At 48.5% G+C, this 16,647-nt stretch overlaps 2 protein-coding genes across 21 annotated transcripts in view; one reads left to right on the forward strand and one right to left on the reverse strand.

Annotated features, from left to right (window-relative positions):
• LOC107513606 (S100P binding protein) overlaps positions 1–3,637 on the forward strand; it is a 40,983-nt gene extending 37,346 nt beyond the window's left edge. For all 16 annotated transcript variants that reach the window (XM_016150500.2, XM_016150492.2, XM_016150502.2 and 13 more), the window contains one exon: positions 1,050–3,637. In XM_016150500.2, coding sequence (XP_016005986.2) covers positions 1,050–1,191 — 142 coding nt within the window. In that variant the 3' untranslated portion in view covers positions 1,192–3,637. The remainder of the gene's footprint in view (positions 1–1,049) is intronic.
• Positions 3,638–6,736: 3,099 nt separating this feature from the next.
• FNDC5 (fibronectin type III domain containing 5) lies at positions 6,737–13,494 on the reverse strand. Of its 5 annotated transcripts, none has more exons than XM_016150505.2 (6): positions 13,302–13,494; positions 12,242–12,357; positions 11,567–11,765; positions 11,157–11,246; positions 9,197–9,330; positions 6,737–8,629 (listed from the first exon to the last, which is right to left on the reverse strand). In XM_016150505.2, exons 1-6 carry the CDS (start codon positions 13,372–13,374, stop codon positions 8,303–8,305), a joined length of 939 nt encoding a protein of 312 aa, XP_016005991.2. In that variant the 5' UTR covers positions 13,375–13,494; the 3' UTR covers positions 6,737–8,302. The 5 variants fall into 5 exon arrangements, with proteins under 5 accessions (XP_016005991.2, XP_036083587.1, XP_016005992.1 ...); XM_036227694.1 differs by having other exon boundaries at positions 6,737–8,177; positions 13,302–13,485; XM_016150506.2 differs by having other exon boundaries at positions 6,737–8,268; positions 13,302–13,482.
• Between the last annotated feature and the right edge of the window lie 3,153 nt (positions 13,495–16,647).

Below are 16,647 nucleotides of genomic sequence, written 5' to 3' on the forward strand. Positions count from 1 at the left end.
CACTCATTGTTTCCTCTGTGGTTGCCAAAATGACAGCAGTTCTTAGAAAGGTCGTGTAGTATAATGGTTATGATGTAAATTATGGAGTCAGATGTGAAATGAAATCCAGGCTCTTCTACTTACTGCACTGTATGACCTTGAGCACGTTATTTAACCTGAGGCTCAGTTTCCTTAGTGTACAAGGAGTTAATGAGAGTGCTTTTCTCATAGGATTGTCTTTAACATTGAATAAGATGAGTTGTTTAAAGTTGTTTAAGATGAGTTGTTCAACAAGTGCTTGCATATAGGGCTAGATAAATGTCAGATACTGTTATAATTATTTTCAACCCTGGATATTCCTCATAATAACCTGTGGAGATGTCTAAAAATACAGATGTCAGGGCTCTGACTCCAGGGATTCTAAATCATTGAGTAGGGGGCTAGAATCTAAATCATTAAAGCATTCCAGGTGGTTATTAGGAACAGCTGGAGTTGAGAATGGGCTAAAATTATCTCAATGGGTCCTGTTCAGAATTCTAACCCACCATGTGACTAAGGAGACTCTTCAGGAACTGAGCCTGTGCTATTAATTGTTAAGTCTCTAAGCTTGCAATGTGATACTCACATGATGACTTACCTTCTCTGGGAATTTTATTCTAATTTTAACTGCTATGTCCTGAGCAACCTTGAACTGTGTCAGACAATGAGGTCCTGTTGGAGGTACAGGTCTGATGCAAGCAATGAAAAATATAGATCCTGTTCTAAATAGAGGGAGAAAATATTTTTTTCTTACTTAAGCATCATTATACATTATGCGTTAGGTTTTCTTAGAACATTTGTGTATGTGGGACATATCACCATAATACTTGTATGGAAATTAGGTAGCTTTGGAAGTTGGAAATAGCATTTATAATATGATTTTCATATAGATAAAATAGTATAAAATTGTGAGGGTTGAAATATTAATATACTATTTCTTAAAGTAATGATATTCTTTAAATTGTAAACAAATAGTCATATCAACTGAATCTCTCGTCTTTCCTGTTTTTACTTTCTCCCTCTCCTGATAGAAACTATGCCCGGTTCCGACAGAACCCTCTGGAAAGATACAGTCTGACTCAGTGGGTTGACAAGAACAAGCGAAGCCACCAACGGTTCCAGCATCTCCCCGATATCCAATTTAGTCCATTTGTTACATCCCATCAGCAGTGAAGATCCCTGTTCCAGGGTCCTGTCCAGAGCTGCATCTCATCTTTTTCTGCTGTTTTGTGCTTTGCAGATTTTGAATTTTTATTTTTCCAAGATTTTTATGTAAAGAACTTGTCACCTTTTGGAAATGACCATTGCTGACTTGAAATTTTTTTGTATAAAGTCCTTCCTGTTTGTGTGTGTATGTGTGCGTGTGTTTAAGCAGTGTTGACATAGTTTTGTTTTCTTTAAATTGAAGGTAGCCACCCCCTGAAAGCCAGCATTAAGCCAAAACACCCACCTTTATATAGAGTGAAGTCTACTGGTGCCCAAAAGTCATATTTTAATCTCTTGTAAGGAAGAAATTCTTATCAGGCTGCAAGCCAGTGTTAATTATTGTTCATGACTTAAATGGGTACAAGTCATTTTTAACAACCCCTCTTACTTTATTTGGATTTCTGAATACCTATCAGTATTTTAAAATTGGTAATCTAAGACATTTGAAGTAGGATGGAGCAGGACAAAGATCCTGTTGAAAGGACAAATTTAAAGTGTAAATCTTCACCTCTTTTTTTTTACCTACTAGCTGCCTTTATTTTTTGGTTTTTATTTCATTCTTCATCAAATTTATTTTGCACAATAGTGTTTACAAATCTTATACATCTTTACTCTGAAGAAGACTGCTGACTAACTGCTGTTGATTTGTGGTCTTGTGACTATCTTCTCTGGCTTTCTTCAAGGATTTTTTCCTTCTTTCTTTTCCCAGTGACCACTGTACTCTGTAAGGTTCTGCCAATATATTCTTATATTTTCTTAGACATTGATATACCCCTCTTAAGAACAGTCTCCCTACTCTCTTTATTAAAGAGCTGCCCAGCCAGGGTCTTGACTTCAGGACAGGCCAGAAAGCCAGTGCTATTTAGGTGTCTTCAGTTTCATTTGCTGAACCCCAACTTCAATTATGAGGCGATGTTGTTAGTCACTGAGCCTCCATCCTGTGGAAGAGACTTTGGAGAATGCACTCTTTTGTCTCCATTATTCTTTTAAGCCCTGGATGTTGCCATCTCATTTGGTCAAACCTCAGATGCAGTTTCACAGAACTGTTAAAGTGGGTCTAATATAGTTGTGATCAGTCCTGTGTACAAATGCATTACCTGATCTTAAAGTTTAGTGTTCTAACCCAAGTTGACAGACTTTGTGTGCAGTCATCTTAATGGATATCTTAGGATTTTGTTATTCTTTCTTTGCAGACAGCTTTAGACATCTTTTGGGAGATTTTGCAGTCCAGCATTCATGTTATTATTCATTCTTTGTGAAGGTTGTACATAGTTGCTGTAGTGTAGCGTGTGGTGTTGGGCTAGCTGCCTGTCTGGTTTTGTTTTTTTCATCAACCCCATCTTTGAGTAACCAATCTTAAATATCCTACCGTGCTTTAGAAACTAACTTGGGAAAAGCTTGGTCATGCAAGCCACCAATAAATTTAGATGGATGTCCCTAAGTGTTTACTGTTTTATCCAGTCAAGGATTCTCTTTTCCTTGGACATTTAGTTTAATTCAGGGACCAAAATGCTAACAAGTTCTGTTTAAGGGCAGGAGTCAAATCTTTTATTTCAGTTGTCATTTAGTCCATCAGTTACTTCTTCAGGTTTCCTTAACTTGGAGTGAACAAACAAACATTTACCTTTGAAATCATAGCATAGATAAAAGTAGTTGTAGCTGGAATAACTAGCATTGCAGCTGTCTAGTTCCCCATAGATAACCCAAGGAGTGAAGGGGCAGCATTTTGCTTAGGCAAAAATCTTGAAACTTATGTTCCTGCCTTCCTGGTACAGGACAGTTTAAGTCTGAATGTGTAACGGGGGCATTGCCTTTGCCAAAGCAAATGAGTGACGGGTTAACTATAATATATGACAATCACATTTCCTCTTTGCTCAAGTAATTCTGTTTTTCCAAAGCTTTAACAGCTTAATTAAATCCGTTGGACTGGGGGAGGAGAACTGTTCTCTAGTGATTAACATGGTATTCTTTAAGGAGAAAAAAAGCCAAAGAAAACTCATTATTGGGCATGCTCACCTTAAAGATGGTAGTGGGTAAAATCTAGAGTTTTAATCTGTTCTTAAAGCTGCATATCATATTTGGTGTTGGCCTCCAAGTCTGATATTTCATGTGGGATTCTTGCTGTATTAAGTGCATTTAACTGCCTTCCTAGCTTTCTTCATCCATGATGACATTCTCACCACAGGGGTCTTGACAAAGCAGAGTAAAGATGTGCTGTTTATATAGTTTACTTGTAAGTAAAGAGCCTGAAATAACCTGTAGTTTTGTATCTAATGCAGGCCCTGATTTACTTGAGTCGTCAGGATCAATTATGAAACTGAAGTTTGGTGCCTCCTCTTTATCATGTTTTTGTCCCTGTAGCAGTTGTGTTTAATGTCATTAAAAAGAAATAAAAGTTCTTGTCAGTGGCATATGTACTGTGGCCGTCTGTTGCGGGCTTTGAAAGGGAGGGTTCCTTACTCTTCTGCGTAGGTAGGGTAGTGGGATATGGGAGGGAGTGGCGGTTAGTAGAACGTGGTACTGGGAAGGCGAGGGTGCATGCTCCCTATTCTTTTGAGGGTAAATTACAGTGTTGAGGAAGGCGTTCCAGCAGTTAAGCAATGGTGAGATTGATTGGGATTTGCAGCTACATATAGTGCATGTCAGGAGCCTGACATAGGGAGAGCCTGAAATATCACTGCTGCTGTTTTTGCAGAGGGGGAAGATGGCTCGGCCCCATCAGACAGGGATTGTCTTGCATTCCTTCTCATGTTTGTGTGGCTAACCTGTGTCTCTTGCCTCTCCAGAGCTAGCACTGATTAAGAAGCTGAGCTATCCTGGGGCATTATCCCTTTGAAAAGGATGTGAAACCAGAATTGATAGTACAAAATTGATGCTTGTTCTTCTCCAGAAATTGACTGCTCCTAGAATCTGGGGTGAAGGTTGGATAAGTGTGGGTAGATGTGGGAGACACAGCGTTCCTTAGATCTCTTTTGTGAACCTAAGCTTCTTAGACTTACCCCCCAGGAGCAAGAATGAAAGGGAAGGCAATAATAGCTCCTCACCTATATTAGCCAATGCTTTTAAATCTCAGCTCCTGCTGAGAAAATAAATGGCAACATGTTTGAACAGGCTCTCTGTGCTGCTCTTGTATAAATTTTATCTAGTATATATTTTACAGTTCAGGCAAAAATTTCAATATAAATTTGCTAAATACTCAGCTGTTCGATATTCGTCTGAGTCCGTGGTACTTCTGACCTGTATGTATCTATTTTGTTTCTGTCAAGTAGATAATCCTTTTCTCAGTAATTGCTTATTTCCTTTCTAGGCTTCAAAGGTTTCAGAGACTAGGCTGGATGCTCTGAAATGGTGGCGTCCCTTACCCTGAGTTTGTTTTGTTACGGAAAAGTGAGGAGAAGGGGACCTTCTCTAAAAGGAATGTGCTCATTCTCTAACCATTCTCTAAAACGTTCTCCTGTTTTGAGTTTTTATAGGAAGAAAAAACCCCAAGCACCTAAAACTGAGCTCCTGCTCTGAGTTTCCCACTCTTCTGCCGTCCTTTTCTAAGAGAAAATAATTATTCCTAAGCTGATTCTAAGATATGCTTACTCTATATGCCAGAGCATCTGTCTGCAAAAAAATTTCCACTTGTCACAGGAAGTATCAGCTGGTCAGTGGTGGAATTCCTTAATGAACAAGCTCCTGTTTTGTCAGTCCTCTCCACCTGTCCGCCTATGACAACTGGAACGCGCTATAGACGGAATATCTGACCCTCCCCAGCACCCATTCATTGAGAAGGGAGTGGAATGTCATCATTTGGACAATCTTCAAAGCAGTCTGTGTGATAGTCTTAAAATGTGTCATTAAGGAACTAGTTGTATAAAAAGGTCTTCAATTTAGCTTCAAGTAACATTTGGGGGTTTAGGAATACAGAACTGATGGGGCCTGAGGCTGGAGCTGGGACAGGGGCAGGTCAGGGGTGGGGTGGGGAGGATATCCCATTTATGTAAATTTGTTCTAGGAGGCTACTTCTTAAAAGCAAAACCCAAAAATAAGTTCAAAGAGGGTGAGAAATAAAGTAGAAGTCTGAAACATCACATGCAGTTTGCTGAGATGTTACATATTTCTGTAAAGGGTTTAATAAGAGACCTTAAAAGTGGATTCTAGAGGAGGCTCATACTGAAAAGCTACGGGCGAGAGGACAGTATTAGAAGAGGACAGGATTAGAAACACTCCCCGGCCCTCCTCCTCAGACCCTGGGGTTTCCCTCTTATTCCTATGAGGAAGCCTCTTGGCTCCCAGTCTAGGTGGGTAGTAGGTGGGATATGGGGATCTCCTGTTCTTACCTCTGTTTTCGACAGATAAAAAACCAAGTTCCCCACTCTACCTCACTCCAAGTAACTGGCCTGAGGTGTTAATGTGTATTACAAGGCAGAATCTCCTACCTGCATTCCTCCCACAGGCCTACCTTGGGAGCAAGTCAGATTTCAGTCTCCAAGAATGGGCCTGAGCCCCTCCAAGCTATGAGGAATCTGCAGATCTAAGTGAGTGGTGAAGAATGGACCACATCCCAAGTCATAGCTGTAGGGTTCTGTTTACTACAGTTGATTGAGGAAAAGTTCAAAGAACTTGGGGGTGCATGGAGGTAATTAAAGGGAATAGAGTTTAAGCCAGAAGTGTTGTTCACTCCTCTCCCCTCACACTGATACCCTCGGCTGCTGTTACTATAGGCACAGGTGAGGGGAAGACAAGAAACTCCCATTAAGCAGTGCTCCCTGAACCCCACTGACAGCTATTTATACCTGATGCAGACTTGGGGACATCTCCATCATTTGGCATTACGTGGTCACAGTGGACCTGGGAAGCACCTCTCTGAGGTCTGGCTTAGAGTCCTGTGTGCTAATCGACTTTCCACTTTCCTACTCAGTCTCTGGGACCTGCTTCTGCTCTCAGAACCTTCCACAACAGCCCGCCCTAAGCCCCTGACATTTCCTCTCCATGCTCTTGTTGGCTCTCTAACAGAAGTGTTCGAGGTGCCCCATTTACTGCTTTGATCATTGGTTAATGGCATCATCACCCCACCTTTCAGCCTGCTGTTGGGATCATAACGATGTTCCTTTAACAGCCCAGAACTGAGTCCCGGCAAGCAGCTTCTGCAGTTCCTCTTCACTTCCCTCCTCACTCCTGGGAGAACAGAACTGCATTCCTTTGGCAAGGGAAAGCACCCATCCCCATCAGGGGGAGGGAAACCCTTTGTTTTAAAAACTCAGCACCAGCCTGCATACCTACATGGTGAGGCAGCCCGAGTTTGGTTGGCGGGGTAGGGGAGTGCTCAGTAATGGGATGATGGAGCAGCTATTTTCTCCTCCTACACGTGCACCCCCATCTGTTTGAGATTTCCCTTCCAACTCCAGCTTGGCTGGCAGGCATGTCCCTAAGAAGCTTCAGGCCAAAATGAAAAGAGAGAACTGACTGGCTGCCAACTGCCAGAAAAAGAGGGCAACATTTGGGCATTTACCAGAAGACAAGGATGTGCCTTTTCATTTATCATTTTATTGTACATTTAAAAAGTGGTTATTGCTCTAACTGGATCAGAGGTAAGGACCTCTCCCCTAAGGAGCCTTGGCCTCACAGCCCCATTCAGCAGGGATGGAAGTCACAAGACAATGAGTGGAGCCTCATGCCCTCCCATGAGGAAGCCCTTAGTACTGCTGACATCAGTTTTTTACCCTCTCTCTCCTCCCTGTGCTCCACACTCGGGCAAAGCAAAGTGGTGGTTGACCCAGCCATGAGAGCTCTTGTAGACCGAAAGGAAGGCCGGTCATTGGGTGATGGCTTTCGGCTCTCTGGCTTGGGGGCTATTGCTCCTATTCGGTTCAACAGGTATTCACTGAGCACCTACTGTGTGCCAGGCTTGTGCTAGGCAAAGTCTTCCCATACTCCTGTCTTCTTTAGCCACCACTGAAAGATGCGGAGGTCCATCTCTTCCCGCGCAGGCCATGACTTGTCAGTCCAAGGGAAGAGTCTGCCTTCCCTTATCAAGCACCATTTTTTTTTTTTTTTTTTTACCAGAAAGGGGCAGTGGAGAGAGAGACCTGTCACTTCACACCACACAGGCTCTAGGGAAGGACATGAGGACCCTGGATAGCTTTCACAGAACCCTGGATGAGATGGCACGATATGGAGACCCCAGAGGCCAGGACTACTCTGACTGTGAATGGCTCAGGCCTGCCTTCCAGCAGCTTCTGCTCCATAGTAGGCAACTGAGCAGCCCCCAGGATGTCTGTCCCACGTGGATGTACTTTTCAGTTGTCCAAGTCAGCACTGTTACAACTCCAAGAGACTTTTCCTAAAGAAATGGGGCCGATTCCTTCCAGGTGTCTTTCCTCCTTTGTCTTCTTAAGACCCTAGACTAATGGCCTACAGTCAAAATAAGGGCCGAAGAAGACAGAGGATGCAGGCAACCAGCTCAGGGAATCCCTTTGCCCTCTGGAGTGAAGCCCTTCAATTGTGTTTTCCAAAAAAAAGACAAAACAGATAACATCTCACACACTCACAAAGTTGTGCATCACACCACAAACAAGTCCTTGATGGCTGGATCCAGAAAAGGCTTGATGGCAGCCATGACCCTGCCTGGCAGGCAGCCCCACGGCTTCCCTGATGATTCTTGGTCTGAAAGACAGCTTGAATCAGTCTAGGTGCCTGTCATCTCCCAGAAGCTTTGTGCATTTTCTCAGCGAGGAAGCCAGCCCAGGAGACAAGAGGAGGCAGAAAGAAGGTTGTGTCTCATGCAGCTTTGCCTTTTCCAGAATGGGGCCAGGTCTTTGAGTTTTGTGGCTTGTTTATTTTTTTGCAGAATTTGGGTTTGTAGTTCAGCCTCCTTCACCTGACTAGGACATGGGAGAGGAGGATAATGTGCAGCTAGCTGTGTCTCTCCCTCCACTGCGGTCCTCCCTCTCCCTGTGCCCGTGGACCTGGGGACCAGCAGAGAAGAAAAATGAAATCCTTCTCCCGGCAGACAGGCAGTCACGCTTCGATGATGTTCACCGAGGGCTTGTTTGGAAACTGGGAGGGGAAAAAATAAGAGAAGTGGCCAGGGCTATTTGAATAGACTTCTTGCAAGGTTGGAGATAGCGAGAGGACACGAAAAGGGGGGGCTGCAGCCTGAAAGCCAGGCTCTTGTCCCGTGAGGAAGGAAAGGAGTAGCCCTGCCTGGACGTCTTGTCTCTGCCTTCTCAACCCAGCCTTCGGCCTCACTCAGCTGAACGGCCAAAACCGGGTCCTGGACCTCTGGCCCCTGGTACCCAGTCCGCCCCCAGCAGAGCCATCCCGCTGGCTGGTTCTCACATCCTGCAGATCTGCCTCTGAGCGCAGCCTCAGCCACTGGCACTGTTGAGGTGCTTCTGGAGATGGGGTTAATAAGAGGCTTCAGGAAAATGTGCCAGAAAGAGAGAAGCCAAGAGAGAGAACAGTAAGCCAGAGGGTATAAGGAGATGAAGGGAGGAAGAAATGTAGAGAGGACCAGATGTTTGTTGGATAATCATCGTCAGAACCATGAGATCCTCATATTCTCTACTGTCTTTCTTCTGAGCTGCTCAGAGCAAGCACTGAAAGGTTTCATATCTGTTTCACAGGAGAGGAAATGAAGGTACAAAGAGGTGAAGCACCTGTCCAAGGTCACACAGCACAGCAGGAGCAGAAATGAGCTCAGAAGCCCCTCTCTTCCTGTCCCACACCAAGAATTCTGCCCTCCCCATCCACTGCTCTTTTTTTTTTTTTTTTTTTTTTTAACTCGTACTGGCCCCTGGCACCCTGTAAAAGGAGAGGATCCAAAATCAATTTGCAGCATCCCCTGGGTCACACAGGCAGCAGCCAAATTTGGCTCTGCCCAGCTGTAGCCATGCCAAGCCCTGAGCTGACCCCTTCTGCAGTCCAGGGACTCCCAGCGCATGAGCCACGGGGCTACCCACTCGGGCCCGAGTCTCGCCCTCACCTTGCTGCGGAGAAGACCCCCGCCTTGGTGCTCTGGTGTGCTGGTTTCTGACGCACTCTTGGTTTTTTCCTTGTTGTTATTGGGTTCATTGTCCTTGATAATGTCATACTGGCGGCAGAAGAGGGCGATGACGCCTGGGGGAACAAGGGAGAGCAGTCAGAGTCCTTGCCGGCCTGCTTCATTCCCATGAGCACTTGCTGTTAGGTACTGAGCTCCAGACAGTCTCTCACCTGCACGACTGCAACGGTCTGCCTCTGGCCTCTGGCCTCTGGCTCTTGCATCAACCTGTCCCCTTACCAGCCATCCCTTTCACTGCTGCTGGGTTGGTCTTCCCGCGCATGACATATTCTGGCTCACATAATCCTGATAGCACTACGAGGGTCCCTATTACTATCATCCCCAGGTTAGGAGTGAGGAACCTTGACTCAGACCTTAGATAACTTACTCAAGGTCACTCAGGGGTGGAGCTGGGATGTGCACTCCAGGGCCTGTACTCTGCTAAATGTTATTGTTATCAAACTAATAATACATGAAAGTCACTATTAAGGCAGCCACCTCCAATCTTGTAGGTGTTTCTCCCATTTTTACATCTATACTTGATTTTATAGTGCTATATCTGTTTTAGATGTTATCTGTTGACTTCCCACCATGGTAGATCTTTATCTAACAACTTCCCCCTCCTTCCTTCCCCATCGTCCTAACAGAATTACATCACAATTTTGGGTTAATTCACTGTTTATACTGTTATAATTATGTAAATAGTACATGTGCTAAGTCTAATAAGATACCATAAGCAAACCTCCTTTTCTTGTTCATTTTTTTTCAAGTGCCTGTTTTTCTATTTGGAATATTGTTTTTCTAAATGCTTCTACAGCAGAGCCTGCCCTCTGAACCACCATGCTAATACAACTTTTGCATGGTGTTCAAGTCCCTCGAAACAGACTCTAGTCCACTTTACAGCCTCGCCATCCTTTACTCCCCTACTTTCTACCTTCTCTTCTATCTTTGCATCTGAACTGAGCCAAACTGAGCTCAATTTGTTTCTTGAACACACCATATCCATAACACCCTTTCTTTTTTTTGGCTACCTGGTTAACTTCTATTCATCCTTCAAAGTTCAAATCCCATGTTTACTTTCTCTTTGTGTTTTTCCCGATTTCTACTCCCAGCCCCAGAATTAATTCCCTCTCCTCTGCTCCCATACATGCTATTATAGCACTCATCACACTGAATTATAGTTAAGTACAGGCCTGGCTTCTCCCAGACTGAACTCCTTGCAAGCACAGGGCTCTTCTTAGCGATAGCTGTAGCACTATCTGGAATGAAGTGGCTGTTCAGAAAATGCTGGTGAGTACAAAAATGAAATTTGATCTTTATCCTCAGGGAGCTCACAGACAGACAAGTGGGAAAAAGAGAGAAATAAGCCCAACTAACTTATCTAAAAAGGGCAAAAGAGAGGGGCAAGGAGGGTGTTGTAGGGGCGTCGAGGCAGGAGAGACGAGACTCTAATGAATGGATTGGGGAGGTTTTACAGAGGCCATCTCAGAGCCAGTCCAGAAGGATGAGTAGGTTCAAAGCGTGTCCTAAACCTGAGCTGCCCAGGCCTGAAGCACCTGGAGGCACAAGATCCCAGCAGAGGGAAGAGAGGTTGCTGCGCCATGGCCAGGAGGCAAAGGGGCCTTGCATGTGTCACCACCAGGAGGCTGAGGGAGGGGAAGGGCAAGTATTCATATAATCCTACAAAGCAGCTCTCAATATGTTATTTTATTTTTTTGTGAGGGCTGAGTTAAGGAAGGGTTCAGATCTGGTCCCCAGAGCTGTCCCATGCAGGACTTAGAGACTTCTGACCTCTTAGCTACCTTTAAGCTTCTTACCCTTCATTTCTGTGAGAGAAGGGGTCTGGTCAGGGTCCTCCATTTCCCAGAGGTTAAGTGAAGAAGGGCTTGGAGGCCAGACTCACCGGCCCACATGAACAGGACCACAACGATGATCAGCACCTCGCCCGTCCGCAGCTGCTGGTTCTGCCCCATCTCCTTCATGGTCACCTCATCTGCGGGGAGAGAGACACTAGGTCACGGCTCCTTTCTTCCCCTTGGTCACACCTCTGTGACCAAGCCCAAGACATTAGTGCTTATTTCTATAGGTGCCCACACGTCTGTCAAAATAAGGTTTGAGAACATGCTGATGGCTACTTGGGATGGCAGTGATAAGATTTAATCCAAAATTGAGACTTCAGATATCCATTGTCTTAAGTCACTTGAACAAAGGGAAAGAGGGCAGAGTCAGTTCTTTCCTCAACCACCACTTCTCTGGTGTTGACCGGCCCTCGCCCCCACCGTGTGTCCCTTCCTAACAGTGCCCCGGGCCTGCCTTTGTTCTTGGAGGCCATCTTCTCAGCCTCTCGCGGAGTCTTGAAGAGCACTGGCTCGCTGGCCGGACTCTGGCCCTGAATGGAGATGGCCTGCACGTGCACAATGTACTCCGTGTCCTCCTCCAGGTCCCAGAGGGCGCACGAGCGGGTGGTGGTGTTCACCTCCTGGATGAAGCGCAGCATCCGAACGTCCTTCTTCTGCCAAGGCAAGAGCCAGCCCACTCTTTTCAGTGCCCAGTCACCACCCCGCCCTGCCACCTCTCCAGTGGAGATAATGGATTCACCTGGCTCCCACACTAAGCCCTTTGCATACATAATCTTACTTATGCATCCCATCATCTCTGCAGGTATCATTATCTCCATTTTACAGATGAGGAGACAGGTCAGAATGGTTAGGGAAGTTGCCCAAAGCCACATATCTAGTGAGAACTGGGGCCAGGTCCAAAACTTAGGTCTGTTTAAGATCAAAATCATGCTCTTAAATCTCAGGTTCCAAACAGGCTCTGGAGCCCTCCCTCACTGACTGATTCCCTCTGAGGCCCCCCTTTTAAGCCATATGTGCAATTCCCTGCTTATCTCTTTTGTTTCTTGTTCTTTTTCCTTTCTCTTTCCACACGCCTCTCCTCCCCCATCCACCACTACTATTGATGTGTTCTTCCCTCCCAGAGGCGCACCTGCTGAGAGATGGCAAATCCGATGACAACCTCATCCTCGAGGACGTCCCAGCTCACCACCGCGGAGTTGGCCTTGAGGTGCCTGACGGTGACGTTCACTGGAGCTGAGGGGCTGTCTGGGGGTGGGGAGGCACCTGAGCCTGAGCAGCCCTTACTGCCAGGCCCAGGCCCCCAGTCTGACAAGTGGAAACCTGGGGAAGGCCATGCAGCGGGGGAAGGAAGAAACCAAGGCCTCCATGAAGAGGGGCAGTGGGGTAACACGGCCTCCGTATCTCCCAAGGGGCAGGTGCTGACAGGGGGATGATCTGGCCGGGGTAGCACCCCTCACCCCACAGATGAGTGGATGCAAGGCCCAAGAGAAGACAAAGTCAGACGTGGAGCCAAAGATAGAGGGACACAGACAGGTGGCGGCAGACACAGCTCCAGAGAACAGACAAGTGGGGTATCGGAGACAGACACAGAGGTGGAGGCAGTGAGAGAGCACTGAGCCACAGAGAGATGGGCACAGGGAGAGATGAAGGAGGCAACGGCAACCAGAAAACAACAGAGACAGGGCCTCAGGAGAGGCGGGTGAGGATGAGGCCAGACACTCCCTGCACCGGGCTCCGGCGGCCACCCTCAACCACCCTGTGACCCCCGTGCCGGTCCCCATCCCCCTCACACATGTTCATGCACACTGGGACCCCATTCTGCTCTGACTTTGCAGAGTTGGCCTGCAGAAGCTTTGGGGACAGGGAGGGAGGCCCAAGATGGGGGTACTGGTGTCCTCAGCTGCTCCCCGGGCCAGAGAAGGCAGCTAAGGCACCTGAGGCAAAAGCCTGGGGTCAGGGCAATGGGATGAGGGGACTGAGTATTACAAGACCCTAGAACCAACGGCTGGGGTAGCGGGGAGGGAACTGGGGGCCTGAGGGCGCGTCTGGGGGTCAAGAAGGCAGGGAAGAGACTGGGGGTGGGGTTAGGGGGCAATGAGCTGGGCAGAGACGGGTTCCAGGGAGCAGGGGAGGGAACTGAGGACTCCCGCCGCCCGGCCCGCGCTAAGCCCCCGCCCGGGCCCCCTTACCCGCCTGCACCAGCGCGAGGCAGACGCAGCCCAGCCACAGGCGGAGCGCGGAGCCGGGCAGCCGAGGGTGCATGGCGCCTGCTCCGGCCGGCCGGCCCGGGGCGGCGCAGGGGGACGCGGTTCCGGCGCCCGGCGGCCGCTGGCGCTCGCGCTTGGGCCCGCGGCCCGCCCGGCCCGGCCGCCCCGCGCCGCCCCGCGCCGCCGGCATGTCGGCTCCGCCGACAACGACTCCCGCGCGGCGGCGGCGGCGGCCGCGTCCACGTCGGGCACCGGGGGGGCGGGGCGCCCCCGCTGCGGGGAGAGGCGCGGGGCGGGGTGAGGGCCGAGGGCGCCCCCTCTCGCCCCCGCTCCCGACTCGACCAGCCGCGAGGGCTGCGGCGCTCACCGACTGGCCGCCCCCACCCTCTTGCCAGTGCAGGAGCCCAAGGGGATGATCTCTGCGCTCCACGGTGCTCAGCTCCAGCCTCGCAGCCCCTCTCCGCACCCCCGCCCCGCAAAGCCCTGACCCGGCCCCCATCTCTGTCCTTTGACAAAGGAGAAGGAGGACAACTGCCACGGAGATGCTCCTCGTGCTCCTCTCCTCCCTCAGCCTGGGGGTCCCCACCCCTCACTCCACCCCAGACCCTAACCTAAGTCTTGCTGGCTGGGGCAGGAGTGAGCAGACCAGGGTAATCACAGTAGGGATATAGGGCAAAACTAGGTGCATACAGTAGGTGCTCAGTGTTTACCATGGGGCCCAGAGGAGGGTGTTCTGACTCACTAGAGGGCCTTGCTCTGAGGCCCCTGGCCAGTTCTTCCTCTTCTTTGGGCCTCCATTTTTACCTCTGTTAAGGGTAGAAAATTTTCAAAGTGAGCCGACTAACTAAGTCAGCTACAGGGAAGAAATATCTTTAGATACCAGAAGTTGTCCTACTTGCTTGGGTGTGGGTTTAGGAAATGTATTGTATAGGATATAAAGATGGCCAATTTTTGCTTCTGTAATCAGTTCACCTATTAACCAGAGTGTGGTATAAGACAATGTATTTGTATTGTGTTAATGGTCAATTTCTACTCCTGTAACCAGCTTACTTGTTTGAGGTAATTTTAGGCTTTATGAGCTGCCTCTCTTGAGAATGTAAGGGTAAAGACTTCCCAGTAAATCAGAAACAAGGAGATGACTCCTCTAGGCACCAAAGCCCCAGGAAGAGGTGCAACATTCCAGGATAAAGATAACAAGACTCCCTATCAGGCTAGGCGTGATTTAGTAGCTCCCCAGATACATTTATCTTTGTAAAAGACATTAACGGCTAACATCTGTTCTCTGTAATTTCCTTACCCCTTTTGTTCTAAGAAGTAGTCCGAGGTTTTACAAAATTGCCTCAAACAAAGACCTGGGGGTGATCTCCTCTAACCCTGTGCGGTAGAGAGTCAGTCACCAGTCGGCTAATAAAGTCTCATAATTAACCTCAATTGGCTCCGTGGGTCTTAGATTTGAGCGCCCCACAACACCTCCATAAGGAGAGTAACAATGAGCATCTACTAGGTGCCAAGGGCTTTACTTGCATTATGTCACTTACTTCTCACCTACAAGGCCCGGCTCCACTGTTCACATTTTGCACAGGAGAAGGCTGCAGCTTGGCAAGGTTGCTTGACTTGCCAAGGGCTCACCGCAGAGACAGGATTTGAACACAGGCTGATTTGCCTCCCAAACCCCTGCTTGACACGACTGTCTCCCCACCTAAAGTGAACTCAGCTACCCTGGGATCCCTGAGATCCTACAATGTGCCTGTGTCAGCTCCTCCCCGGCCAGAGAACAATCTGGAACAATCTCTTCCCAAGAGCAGAGGGAAGGAGGAGCGGCTACAGTCCTCCCACCCCTCATTCTGGCCGTGATGAATGCTGTGAACAGTGAACGAGTAAATGACTCTAAAGTGCAGGGGGCTTTGGAGCAGTGGCAAGCAGCCACAGTTAATAAAAGGGTTCGATGACCCCTCCCTGATTACCTTGGGGACATCCACATGTGTACCACTGTCCCCACCTCGGTTGCACACACCATTCTACCCAATCTACTTATTTCCTGGCCTTGGAGGACCAGAGAATGCCTTCATCCAGCACCCACCAGCCTCTCCCAAATGAGAGGACCTCTGGAACACCAGGCAGCTAGAGGGGCTCCCCACCCCCACCCTGTGACACTCTGCACTCTGAGTCCCAGAGAAACAAGGTTGAGGAGAGAGGCATAGACCAGGGTCCCAGAACACCTGACCAGGTGTGGGGGAGGGGCAGAGGACATCTCTTCAAATGAGCTCCCTCCTCCCCATTGTCTGAAATTCCACCGTTAGGGGGACATTCCTTAGGGTTTTAAAGGCCTTCTGGTCTGCCAGAGGCCCCTGAATGGGCTAAACCTTTTTGGAAATGGGGCACCTTTGCAAAATTATCCCACAGAACCATCTTCAAGATCTCCTCCCCTCCTCCTTTTAGATTAAGAAACTGACACCCAGAGATGGGAAGGGCTTGGTGCATGTTCCCAGGGTGAGTCAAGAACAGCGAGAGTCCTCATCTCCTAATGCCCATCCCAGGGACTCCTAGCATTGCCTCCCAAATATCTACTTGGTCACCTTGGGAGGGGGCTCAGGTGCTCTTGCTCAGCAGCGGAATTTGACTGGGCAGCCGCTTATTACCCTCAGGCCTCCTCTGCTTTTACTCCTCCAGGCCGGCCCATCTGTTTCCTTAGTCACATACCTTTTCCTGGGGTGAGCTGCAGTTCGGACCTCCACCTGTTTGGGATAGGAGCCCAGGAACCAGAGCACCTCTCTCTCTGTTCTCTCTCTCTCTCTCAGCTTTCTCCGTGTCTCTCTGTCTCTACCCTCCCCCCTCGCCCCCTGCAGCTGCTTTTCGCCCCGCCCGACTACGCCCCACCAGCTGCAGCTTGGCCCCTAGGGACCAAATCCCTCTTCCTCACCCGCCAGGCAGGAAAAGACAACCCAGGAACTGCAGGAGAAACTGGAGTCTCCTTAAGCCTCATCGCAGGAGCCAGCAGGAGAGGGGTTATTGAAAGGTCACAGAGTCCACTCCTGTCCCTGCTGAGGAGAAAAGGAGGGAGGGACAGGGTCTTGGTAGGGTCTGGAGTCTAGTCCAGCGCGGGGAGAAAAGAAAGCCTTAGCGCCACCTGCTGGTCTCTACAGGCATAACCCTAGGTAGATGTAGGGCATTGGGAGGGGGAGATAGATGGCTGTGTCTGAGAGTTTGAGAGGGATGGGGAAGGGTTGCTGGAGGAGAGGTCATGAAAGACAGGAAGGATTTGAAGAGATGTGGCTGTGGAGGTGCAACCTTTCCAGGGCCCATGGTGCATCACCTTGGTTCTGGGAAA

Source organism: Rousettus aegyptiacus, unplaced genomic scaffold (genome assembly GCF_014176215.1).
Source record: "Rousettus aegyptiacus isolate mRouAeg1 unplaced genomic scaffold, mRouAeg1.p scaffold_m13_p_1, whole genome shotgun sequence".
NCBI classification, from domain to species: Eukaryota; Metazoa; Chordata; class Mammalia; order Chiroptera; family Pteropodidae; genus Rousettus; species Rousettus aegyptiacus.